This window comes from Aegilops tauschii, chromosome 7, assembly GCF_002575655.3.
Source record: "Aegilops tauschii subsp. strangulata cultivar AL8/78 chromosome 7, Aet v6.0, whole genome shotgun sequence".
Classification (NCBI taxonomy): Eukaryota; Viridiplantae; Streptophyta; class Magnoliopsida; order Poales; family Poaceae; genus Aegilops; species Aegilops tauschii.
This window is the reverse complement of record NC_053041.3, coordinates 121,746,664-121,759,014: the sequence shown is the minus strand read 5'-3', so window position 1 is coordinate 121,759,014 and position 12,351 is coordinate 121,746,664. Positions and strand designations below refer to the sequence as shown.

The window sequence follows — 12,351 nt, the reverse complement described above, 5'->3', positions numbered from 1 at the left end:
GTGTAAAACTGGCTTACACCCGTTGTATGTGAGCGTAGAGTTTATCACACCCGATCATCACAAGGGCTTCAAAACGACGAACTTTCGTAATGGTACATACTAAGGGAGAACACTTTTATCTTGATATTAAGTGTGAGAGATCATCTTATAATGCTACCGTCGCCATCTAAGCCAAATAAGATGCATAAAAAGACAAACATCACATGCAAGTATAATGTGACATGATATGACATTTTCTTCTTGTACCTTTGATTACCATATTCAAAGCACCGATATGATCTCCATCACCACCAGCATGGCACCTAGGTCCTCCCTGCCATTTTATAATTGTCTCCACCAACTATTGCTTCTGCAACTATTGCTAATTCATAGCGATAAACTAAAGCAATTACATGACGTTTAAACATTGACACACATGTCATACAATACTATTAACACAACCTTATGGCTCCTGCCGATTGCTGTACTCAGGAGGTGTTTGTTTACAGGGACTTATTGGTGTAGGACTTAAAAAAGTCCCCTTTAGTCCCATCTAAACCAAACAGGAGGGACTTATAGGGACTTAAAGTGGGCATTTGAGACTTATGAAAGAAGATCCTCAGGGAGAGTCTTTTTGGGACTTTCAGTTGTAACATGGTCTTTTAGTCCATGTTTAGTCCTAGGAACCAAACAAGTAGGGACTTTTTAGGGACTAACGACTTTTTAGTTGGGACTAAAAAAAGTCCTAGGACTTATGAACCAAACATGGCCTCATCAACATGTAAGTCGTGAAAGACTACAAAACAATAGGAAAATGACTTTTCTTCTTTCTCGGAGGACTAGGTTTAGAAATAACTGAGAAATAACAAAAACACGGTGAAAACCAAGTCAAAACTATTTATAAAAAGTGATAAATTCTCGAGCCATCAGACACCATCACCCACCCTTCGCCTTCTTCTTCATCATAATCCTCATCAAACAATTCAGTTACATGGATATCCTCATCAAACAATTTAGCTTCATGGATAAGACCCGCCGGCAAGGAAATCAAGCTAGTAATCATACGACTAACACTGAATGAAACTGGATGCACGTCTACAACTAGCACCATACATGAAAGATTTATACAGTTGCAAGAAAAGGTAAAACTTGTCATCATAGGAATCGATGACAAGCGTAGTTGGTGTCGCTGGGGATGTTGTTACTGTCAGAGTTTGGATTATTGTTGCTATAGACCTGATCTGAGACCTCAACTGAGCTCTATCTCCACCCCTTTCTTGCAAAAGCGAGGCAACTATCTGGAACAATAATACATGCACATAGTGAAATAAGAATCAAAAAATATATGGATCATACATGCGGTTAACAACCAACTAGCAATAAAATGGTAACTTGCTAGGAGCATTGACTCGAGTAACGAGAAGGCAGTATGGAAATTAGATATACCAGCCATCTGGGAAAATGATAAATTTCATTATCATAAACATTCCCTGCTATAATACATGTAAACTTATTTCAACCAAAGCTCTTTGGAAGTTGGAAGTAGGTGTCAAGAGAGTTACTACTTTATCACCATAGAAACTACGGGAGATCCCCCTCTTTGATTGAAATAAGAATGCTTTAGCAGGAGAAGGTAATGCACTTATTGATTGCTCATTTGCATTGAAACATATGAACAAACTAGAATTGGTCTACACAATATGATAGACAACTCAAGCAACATATATACCCACCTTCCAAATCAAGCACTAGTTCCTTCCAGATCAAGAACACACACCCTTCCAAATCAAGAAAACCTAGCTAACACACGATTTTGCCCTAGCCATGAATAATTTGCTTACCCAATTGGTAGCAACAAGGGAAGAGAAAATACTTCTGAATCGGGGTTCGAGATGAGGGCAAGGCTATGGGGTCGTCGCTTCGCATTTGGGGAGACGGCGAGCCTATGCGTTTGCTGGTCATCATAGACATTGACGTACATGGACTTTGGAGGTGGTGGCGACTGCGGCCGAGGACGACTGCGACATCGATCGAGGACTTCAGAAGCGACGACCAGGGACTTGGAGGCAGCGGCGGTGTGGGCGGCGGAGGTGGGGGCGGTGACGCCGGGTGGAGAGTGGAGACGACTCACTCGCCCTGATGGGTGTAGACGAGGCCAGTCCAGAAGGTCCATTGGCGCCGAATAATTAGGTCAAAGCAATCGACCATGCCGGCCGGTTGGTTGGTGGGGTGGGGGTGTGTGTGTGGGGGGGGGGTGGCGTGGATCATGGATGATGGCAAACAGGAACCACGAAACGCTGTGAAGCAGACGGGCGGAGGCAGAGCACGGAAGCACCGGCGGGAGCCCCGCCGATATTCCCCCCTCCCCTGGGTCGAACCACCGAGCCGCATATTCGCGTCGCACCGCGGGAGCGGAGACAGGTAGCAGGCAGGCGCACGCGGCCCTGCCCTCATCCCGCCACCGATCCCAAGGCCAGGCCACCACCCACCCATCCTTCCCCTCCACGCCACCACCCCATCCCCCTCCCGGCCCCACCACCCGCCGCGTCGGGTCAAACTCCACCATCCCTCGCCTATCCTCCTCCGCCTCCCCCCACCCATCCGTCCGCCCCTCCTCCCCTCCCCTCCCCTCCCCACGGCCGCCTCCACCGCGCCACAAATCCTGGCGACCCACCCCGCCTCGGAAACCACCACCTCCGCCGCGCCTCCGAATCCCATCCGTGTCCGCGCCGGCTCCGTCTCCGTCTCCGTGTCCGTGTCGTGGGCGGTGAGCCGGTGACGACCCGTACCCTGCCCCGAGTCGGGGAGGGGCGGCCGAGGCTTTTTATCCTTCCCGCCCCATATGGGCCGGTCGCCAGCTATATATTACTACCAGCTCGTCGACCGGCGGAAGGGCATCGGCTCGCGTTGGCGTGAGCTCTCCAGATCTGCCGCGGACGCTCGCCTCGTGTAGATCCCGACCGGATCTCGGCGCGGCGTCGGGGTTGGCCCAGTGGGTTCTCTCCTCTCCTCCCCGGGCGTCTCTCCGTCCGTAGCTAGCGCGTGCGCGGGTGGCCTGGAGAGCCAGCCAGGTGCACCGTTTGCTCAATCTCGTTTGCCTTCTCCGGGCGCATGATTTGATTTTCAAGCTTCTGCTAGAGCTGGAGCTGTGTATGATTCCGATTCTGGGTGGCGTAGCCCTAAGCCTACCTTCCTTATTCTGTTGTTCTTTCCCTTTTTACTGCTACGTTACGTTAGCCGTTCATGGGAATTTACTGATTTAGCGGCAAGGCGAAGTTATTGGCCAATGCGTACCAGCGAAGCGTTAGATATTTCAACGTCTACCCGGTGAATTTGGCGTGTAGAAACTGCATCGGGATATGCAGCTCTCGTGACGCGGGCGGTTGTGGTAGTAGCTCAGGCAGTTATATCTGAGCCAAGAAAGGGCACGCCATTTTGTGTGCAAATGGGTGACGCCCTACTCTAACGCCCTTTTTCGGAAAGATACCTACCGGCTTTTAGGCCTTGTGTAAATTTGGAAACTTCTATTACAAGTAGGCCTTGTGTAAATTTGGAAACTTCTATTACAAGTAGGCCTTGTGTAAATTTGGAAACTTCTATTACAAGTAATGGTGATAATACTATTGCCATCTCTGTCTGATAGTAACAAAAACAAACTTTTTTGGAGCCGAACTGTACGATTTAATGGACTGACTAGTTTGGCAATTCTAAGAGAACTTTTCTAGCTGAATCGATGTCGATTAGTTCATCCATATATATCATGTAAATTAATAAATGGCATACCTAGTTTAGAGTTCACATTTGGTGTGCTCTAAGAATTACTCAAATAATTGGAGCCATACTTATTGGATTATTTTTTATTTGCCCGTGCTGTTTTTGATAAGCATGAAATTGTTTTTTCCTTGGAAATAAAATCGATTCTCAGTAATCTGGCATAAATTTATTATTTATAGCTACCTCACAGAAAATTATGGAAGTAGCTGAACAGTTTTGCAGATTAGCAAATAGCTTCTTGCCATTACAGGATACATGGCTTTTCTATTTCAGTTATTCATAGGAAATGTAATTCTTGTAAATGTGCTAAACTATACTAATACTAACCTTGATGTTTATCACCTTTTCAGGGTTTGGGTAAATCTTATTGGAAGAGTTTTCCTGTACATGTAATTTCTGTTAAAAGATGACTTCACTGAATAAAGTTGTTCCAAATAACGGTGATGCAAGGTCAATGTTACCAAATAAAGTCACTTCATTAAATCCCAATGCAGCAGAGTTTGTCCCTTCATGTGTTATTAGACCATCCTATGGTAATAGCACAGCTTCAGATGCAAGTAAGTCTGAACTTAGGGGGTCCCCTGGAAAAAAAATTCTAGATAGGTCTGAGTCGTCCAAGTCTAATAACTCAGACGATGAGGCACACCAGTTCTGGCGTAAGCAGCTCCCAGATGATATTATTCCAGACTTCACTTCTTTCGAGAAAATCGAACATGAACCTGAAGAACTGTCCCTTGCTGGATTATCCTTGAATGCACCTCCGTTCTATGGGACAAAAGCTAGCCGCTTGTCAAGAGAACACCAAGAGTTGTCTTCTTCAGCTAGCAACCTGGAACTTGGGCATACCAATTTATTTTACGAGGATAATTCACAGGCAACCTTTTCAACTGTTGGTTCAAGCAACTGGGAGCAAAATTACGTGGGTGACCTCCACTTTGCTAATGAAAATCAGGACCTTCAGTATGATCCTACCACGGGCTTTACTGAGAGTTTTGCTTGTGAGTACGTTGCAGCATCAGATGGCCTTTTTGACCCCCTAGAGTATTTAGCGTCTCAGTTTCCTGGATTTTCAGCAGAGAGTCTTGCGGAGCTGTACTATGCAAATGGATGTGACTTCAATCATACTATTGAAATTCTCACCCAGCTAGAGGTAATCTCTTTCTATCTGTAATTTTCACACTAACTCCTCTAGACGTCCAATCAGAGCATTGCTTAACATAGCTGACTCTTCTTGACGTATATGGCTGAAACTTTAATGATTTTTCTTTCTGCTCAAGGCACCAGTATTAAATGTATCCTTTGAAAGACAATATTAAAATCTCTTTCCACTTTATTTGGTAATGTACATTGCTTCAAGCAGTTATGTTACAATTGCAACATTCAGTAGCATCTCCAAGGGTTATTTTTTCTTTTGATTTTTCAGATGCAAGTGGATCCTACTTCCAATCAGACAATGAATTTGACCCCCAGCTCACCAAACTTTAGTACGGGGGACTTTCCTGCCCTGCCAACAGCAGAAGATCAAAACGGTTTCTCCAAGGGAGATATGGATATCCTTGGCTTCTTCAGTGGGCGCAATTCTTCCACCATATCTAGTGGCACTGGTGATTTTGTTTCAGCTGTTCGGAAACTTGCATCACAGAATTCTGGCCATAACAAGTTCAAAAAGGGTCCTGATTACGGCAATGGTGTTTCTACCGTTTCTGTACCCAAGCAGTACAGTTTTGGTTCTAAAACATCTTCTGGGAACAAGTATCAAAATGTTAGTAGTGCACGTGCAACTGCAACTCCATGGCTTGATACTGGCGACGCAGTCGGTAATACTCATCTGAATACTATAAGTTATTTCTGGTGCAAATTGCACAATTTGATGGTTTTGCACATTGTATTGTTGTTATCTTAGAATAGGCAAGTTAGGATTGGTACATTGTGCTTTACAATGTATGGGTTGAACCAGAATGATGTGGATCATGGATAGATCTCAGGAAGCAAATTATAGTTGGGTGTGCATAATTTGAAGCATATTGGTGTATTTTTATGTCTTCTAGATAGATGCAATTATAGACTGATGGATTCATTTTTGTACGTGGCCCAACAGCAAACATGTATTCAGAATCGAGGGAAGAAGCTCGTGATTTTGCCCGTGTCCGAAATGCATGTTTTGAGCAGGTGAGCAGCTTAATTGTTGTCTCCAGATTCTTGGTTGTATATGTATCTATTCTTCTAAACCAATGTACATGTTACATGTTTGCATTTGCATTTCTTGTTTAGGTATCTTTTCATAAGCAATATTAAAAAATACACTGGCAGAACCATAGTAGGAATTTGTTGAGGGTTTGGCCTACGCATCAAATTTGGCATTGTTAATCGGTTTTTGTTGAATTTTGGCATTTTTAAAATTGGTTGTTGCCGTCTTGCTGTATGTAATGTAGGTGTGTATCATTGTCATGTGCTTATTTTTTTAACTGCAGTCAAGAATAATCATAATGTCTCCCATTTTAACTTCGTTCTGACTACACGTCTATGAAAGTTCATCTTTTTTGAACCATCAATGACATTAACATTGTCTTGTTCCTTTCCTTCCTAAATAGAAGGGCAGACCATGTAAAAAAAAGAAGGGCAGAGGATATTCATGTTTTTGTATAAATTTTTCACTATTCATATGCAAGTTTGCAAGCCATACAAAATGATGTATTTGTGCGACTTACTTTAGGGAACGGTAAATCTGGCCCCATAGCTACTAGTATCATATAAATTTCATCCAGGATATCATGAGTTGCTATGTCCTGCATATTTGACTCATTAATTTTGTTAGTTGGAATGTTGATGGAAAGATGTACTTGGCAGGCTAGACAAGCTTACCTAATTGGCAACAAAGCTCTGGCCAAGGAACTAAGCATCAAAGGTCAGGCCTATAACTCGCAAATGAAAGCAGCTCATGAGAAAGCTAGAGAAGCTATTTATCGACAGAGGTTGCTTTCTCCCCTTTTTTTACAAGCTATGTATACGCTGCTTCTGTGGAATGCCGGCGACATATTTACAAGCACTTCTGTTTCATCCTGAATTGTTGTTTCATTGTCCAGGAACCCTGGTTCTTTGCAACGGGGGAGTGATCGTCTGATTGATCTACACGGCCTCCACGTGAGCGAAGCAATCCATATCCTGAAGGTCGAGCTCGGCTCCCTGAGGGGCATGGCGAGGGCTTCAGGCGAAAGGATGCAAGTCATGGTATGCGTCGGAACAGGCCACCACACCAAGGGCTCTCGCACCGCGAGGCTGCCCATCGCCGTCGAGCAGTTCCTTCTGGACGAAGGGCTCCATTACACGCAACCTCAGCCCGGCCTGCTTCGTGTCGCCGTGTACTAACATCATCTCTTAGGTAAGCACCACAGAGAAAAGCAACCCACAAAAAAAGAGGAGAAAGAGATGCAGGAGAAAAACTAAAAAGGTGCGCTGTTGGAGCACTCTTAAGTTCTTGGTAGTTGTATATTAAAAGGAGCCAGCAGGAGAATAGCCTGACAAAACAGAATACAGTGTAAAATTATACATAGATCCATTCAATTCACATTCCATTCCCCTTCTGCCGTGCTTATTCATGATGTTCTCTGGAGTGCTTGCGAGATGGACTGCGGCGAATGTCACACCTGAAGCGTGGGAAATCTCCTCAGTTCCAGTCGGCATTCTGCGGTTATAACAAGACTGGGATTTTGCAGACTCGGTGAAATTTGAGACAAACATGTTGCATGCTTTCACCTGTTTGTTTTATTTTGTTTCTCAAGTTGCCAGGAAGTTCTGTTGTGTACATCTCTTGAGAGAGCTGCAAATGAACACTCGTGGTTGCTTAAGCAACTCATGCGGTGCATGCACATGAGAGCAGAAAAATCCCTTTCACTAAAAAAGAGTGGAATTAAGAACCTAGTAATTTATCATGCCTAGCTTTCTCATATCTTGTGTACTGACATCATCTTGTATAGGCTACTACAAGGCAATATTACACAATATTAATGTCTTTTAACACAGATTCCTACTTTACAACACAACTAAATATTTGTGTACGGCTCCCGCAAACAATTATTCATGAAAATGCATGATCCATCTTGTGTATTGACATCATCTTTTTTTGCGGGGAATGTATTGACATCATCTTGTATAGGCAACCGAGTGGTGTAGCAGTACAAGGCAACATTACACAATATTAACGTCTTTTAACACAGATTTCCTCTTCACAACACAACTAAATATTTGTGTACAGCTCCCGCAAACAATTATTCAAGGCTGGATCCCGATTTCATTAAAGTGTAAAAGAACAATAATTTATGTATATGCACAACCAAAACAGAAAGGGTAAAAAACACGCAAAACCTGCTGATCAATACATCCGCGACCAAGCCAACGCAGCGACCTCAAGCTCAGGGATCAAAGAGACACGCACTATAAGTTCCTGCGGTTCCTTACCTTCTGTTCCAAAGCACACATACGAGAGTTTCAATGAAAAACCTTTGTTACCAAGACTTGAAGACATCTGAAGACTTCATTGTAAAGTTTGTTTAGGAAACTGCTGTCAGTGTACAAAAGTGGAACCATGCTAAGCAATAGTTACCACATACTGCTCTGTCAGCCATACGGGGACAACCAGATCAAAGAATGAGCCACCTTTTTTTTTACGTCGGCTCTAGGAGCCGGACCGTCCCTAGGACTGCTTGTCAGCCTGCCATTGTTGATCCGGAGAACCCAAATTCAACAGCCCAGCCAGAATTAAGGAACAGAAACAAAATTGTTATGGACACAGCTCAATCAGAACAAGAATTGAAAAGATAATAGAGGAGCACGAGTTAAAATGACGAGCTACCAATTTGAAGGGTACGACCTCAGTGTCAACTACAAACACATGAACAAGCAAACCATGTTCTCTAGTAGGTTTGTAGAGCTGCAGATTGTATGATACCATCAACCAAAGACCATGCAAGTTTCATAAAAGGAAACAGATCTTTCTTTTATACCCACTGTATATGCTGTAACATAAATGGAAAAGCCAAGCCAGAAGGAGATAACATATGTTCCTGATGCATAAAAGCAAGGCAAGATCAATATTAAATATTGGTGGATAGCAAAATGCATACCAAAAGATATGCTTGCAGGAAATTAAACATTCAAACACAGATAATATATTATCTCACATTTGCCCCAGATGAGGAGCTAAAAGAGTGACATCAATAATTATTACATGAAACAAATATATCAAGCGACAAGGTTCATTCCTATAACTAAACATTCATATCAGAGGATCAGTTACAGATTCTTCATGGCTAACTAGGTTCATTCTAATATAATGAAACATTCCCATCAGAGGATCAGATACAAATTCTTCATGGCTAACCAGCATTGCTCAAAGCAACAGAACGACATGCACCCATGAGTGCATGTATCCAACAGACATCTCCAACCAGAAGATTTGGCATATATCCAACAACTGATGTTTACTAGGACACAGGAGGCATGCTAAGTATGTAAGCCTTTACTGACCATTTGATGTCCATTCCGCGAAACATGGAGTGTAAGGCAGACCTTCCAAGAATTCTCCAGAAGTGCATATAACATGCACTTTCTGATCATCCATTTCGTATGATAATACCTTCTCCTTACCGTCAGTAAGGTAAATCAAATTATGTTCTGGATGAATTGCAAACATCGAGTAGGACTTGCCGTTTTCACGACAATCCTTTCCAAACAGTTCAAAACAATTGACGGTACACTTCAGCGTCCACTGTCCACTATCATAGTCCTCAAGAACCCAAACAGAGAGTTGACAATCATCTTGATTCTCTATATGCCAAGCATACAATCGTCCCTGAGACTGCCCAATGGAAGCATCGCCACCGTTGTTTGTCATGCCAGGTGGCATTATAATTTCCCCCCAAGCATTCCTTTCCATGTCCAGTATGACTATTGTAGAATAACAAGTAAAGAAATGCATACTGCCACTCAAGAAGGTGCTTTGACTGCTTTCTAAATTACTAAACGATTTTACACTGACATTAAAGCACCGACTCTGCATCGAAGTCCATCCTCCAGTTTCCGATGAGTAGGTCATTTCCGTGGACAGGCCACGAAATGCGCCCAGGTGCACAAACACCACAAAGCGGGAAGGAATGGCCGGGTCAAAACCCAAAAAGTGATTGCCTAGGCGAGAACGCAAACGAAGGTATTTCAGGATTTGGAAGTCTTGGTTTTGAGGGGCAACCTTTTTCAGGCGGTCGTGCAATTCCATAGGAGGGAATTCTATACGAGGCAACACAGTCCACTAATGGGTAGCAGGATTGCAGACAACATAATCAAATTCCTTAGCCTCACCACATTTGAAACATTGTCCGGGTCCTGGATTCGGACAAAAATTCCAACGGTATTCCTTAGGATAGGGAGGATTCCAGCATTTGCAGAGGAGAAGGCCGGTGCTGCACTGCGTGACGCTGAAATGTTGATAACTGTTGCGTAAGAAGGGGAGGTCAGGGTCGACCATGGGAGGGTGTGATGCCCCCGATTCGACCGTACACTAATCATACACGCAAATGTGTACGATCAAGATCAGGGACTCACGGTAAGATATCACAACACAACTCTAGACACAAATTAAAATAATACAAGCTTCATATTACAAGCCAGGGGCCTCGATGGCTCGAATACAGAAGCTCGAAACACAAGTGATACGTCTCCAACGTATCTATAATTTATGAAGTATTCATGCTATTATATTATCCTTCTAGGATGTTTTATATGCATTTATATGCTATTTTATATGATTTTTGGGACTAACCTATTAACCTAGAGCCCAGTGCCAGTTGCTGTTTTTTCCTTGTTTTTAAGTTTTGCAGAAAAGGAAAACCAAACGGAGTCCAATTGACGTGCCAATTTTTGATGATTTTTTCTGGACCAAAATAAGCCCCCGGAGTAAAAGAGTTGGGCCAGGAGAGTCCCGGGCTGCCCACGAGGGTGGGGGGCGCGCCCACCCCCCTGGGCGTGGGCCCCTGCCTCGTGGACAACCCGGAGACCCCCCTAACGTGAGACCTACGCCAAAAAATCCTATAAATACTGAAACCTCCAGAAAACAGAATAGATCGGGAGTTCCGCCGCCGCAAGCCTCTGTAGCCACGAAAAATCAATCGGGACCCTGTTCCGGCACCCTGCTGGAGGGGGGAACCCTCACCGGTGGCCATATTCATCATCCCAGCGCTCTCCATGACGAGGAGGGAGTAGTTCACCCTCGGGGCTGAGGGTATGTACCAGTAGCTATGTGTTTGATCTCTCTATCTCTCTCGTGTTCTTGAGGTGATACGATCTTGATGTATCGCGAGCTTTGCTATTATAGTTGGATCTTATGATGTTTCTCCCCCTCTACTCTCTTGTAATGGATTGAGTTTTTCCTTTGAAGTTATCTTATCGGATTGAGTCTTTAATGATTTGAGAACACTTGATGTATGTCTTGCGTGGGATAACCGTGGTGACAATGGGTTATTCTATAGATTCACTTGATGTATGTTTTGGTGATCAACTTGCGGGTTCCGCCCATGAACCTATGCATAGGGGTTGGCACACGTTTTCATCTTGACTCTCCGGTAGAAACTTTGGGGCACTCTTTGAGGTTCTATGTGTTGGTTGAATAGATGAATCTGAGATTGTGTGATGCATATCGTATAATCATGCCCACGGATACTTGAGGTGACATTGGAGTATCTAGGTGACATTAGGGTTTTGGTTGATATGTGTCTTAAGGTGTTATTCTAGTACGAACTCTTGAATAGATCGATCCGAAAGAATAACTTTGAGGTGGTTTCGTACCCTACAATAATCTCTTCGTTTGTTCTCCGCTATTAGTGACTTTGGAGTGACTCTTTGTTGCATGTTGAGGGATAGTTATATGATCAAATTATGTTATTATTGTTGAGAGAACTTGCACTAGTGAAAGTATGAATCCTAGGCCTTGTTTTAACGCATTGCAATACCGTTTGTGCTCACTTTTATCATTAGTTACCTTGCTGTTTTTATATTTTCAGATTACAAAAACCTATATCTACCATCCATATTGCACTTGTATCACCATCTCTTCGCCGAACTAGTGCACCTGTCGTGGAATTGTCACGACAGATGTCCTTAGTGTCAGGACTTAGTCGCAAGGCCAACGCATCTATGTGGTAGCTTGAGAGGGGTTGAGCGGAATCGAGAGACGCAACACAAGACAAGGATTTAGACAGCTTCGGGCCCCAGGAAACATCATCCGGTAACAACCCTATATGCTGTTTGAGGCTAGGTCTCATTATGATCACGGGAGAGTCGCCGGGAACCGGCTCTCGGTGTCTAGCCCTAGAGATCGTTTCTTGTTGCCTGTCCCTCTTTGGGGTGCCCTGCCCCTCCTTATATAAGTTAGAGGGGCGGGTTACATGTGGAGTCCTAGTAGGACTAGGACTAGTCTATCTTCTCTTACAAGTTAATTACAAGTCCGGGTCTTGCTTCCTCGTAAAGGAAATATTCGTCATCCCTTTCCTTTTAATCCGGCCCATCATAACGTGAGCCGGCCTTCTGGGCTTTAGGCCTTGTTGTCCATCT

The 12,351-nt window shown here is 43.8% G+C and overlaps 1 protein-coding gene and 1 pseudogene across 2 annotated transcripts; one reads left to right on the top strand and one right to left on the bottom strand.

Annotated features, from left to right (window-relative positions):
• The first annotated feature begins 2,348 nt into the window (after positions 1–2,348).
• LOC109766897 (polyadenylate-binding protein-interacting protein 7) lies at positions 2,349–7,334 on the top strand. 2 transcript variants are annotated; one of them, XM_020325655.4, is made up of 6 exons: positions 2,349–3,050; positions 4,104–4,903; positions 5,177–5,570; positions 5,852–5,922; positions 6,601–6,725; positions 6,837–7,334. In XM_020325655.4, exons 2-6 carry the CDS (start codon positions 4,160–4,162, stop codon positions 7,117–7,119), a joined length of 1,617 nt encoding a protein of 538 aa, XP_020181244.1. In that variant the 5' UTR covers positions 2,349–3,050; positions 4,104–4,159; the 3' UTR covers positions 7,120–7,334. The 2 variants fall into 2 exon arrangements, with proteins under 2 accessions (XP_020181244.1, XP_073359536.1); XM_073503435.1 differs by lacking the exon at positions 2,349–3,050 and having other exon boundaries at positions 3,796–4,903.
• A 1,934-nt stretch (positions 7,335–9,268) lies between these two features.
• LOC109766893 (F-box protein At5g07610-like) overlaps positions 9,269–12,351 on the bottom strand; it is a 28,153-nt pseudogene continuing 25,070 nt past the window's right edge.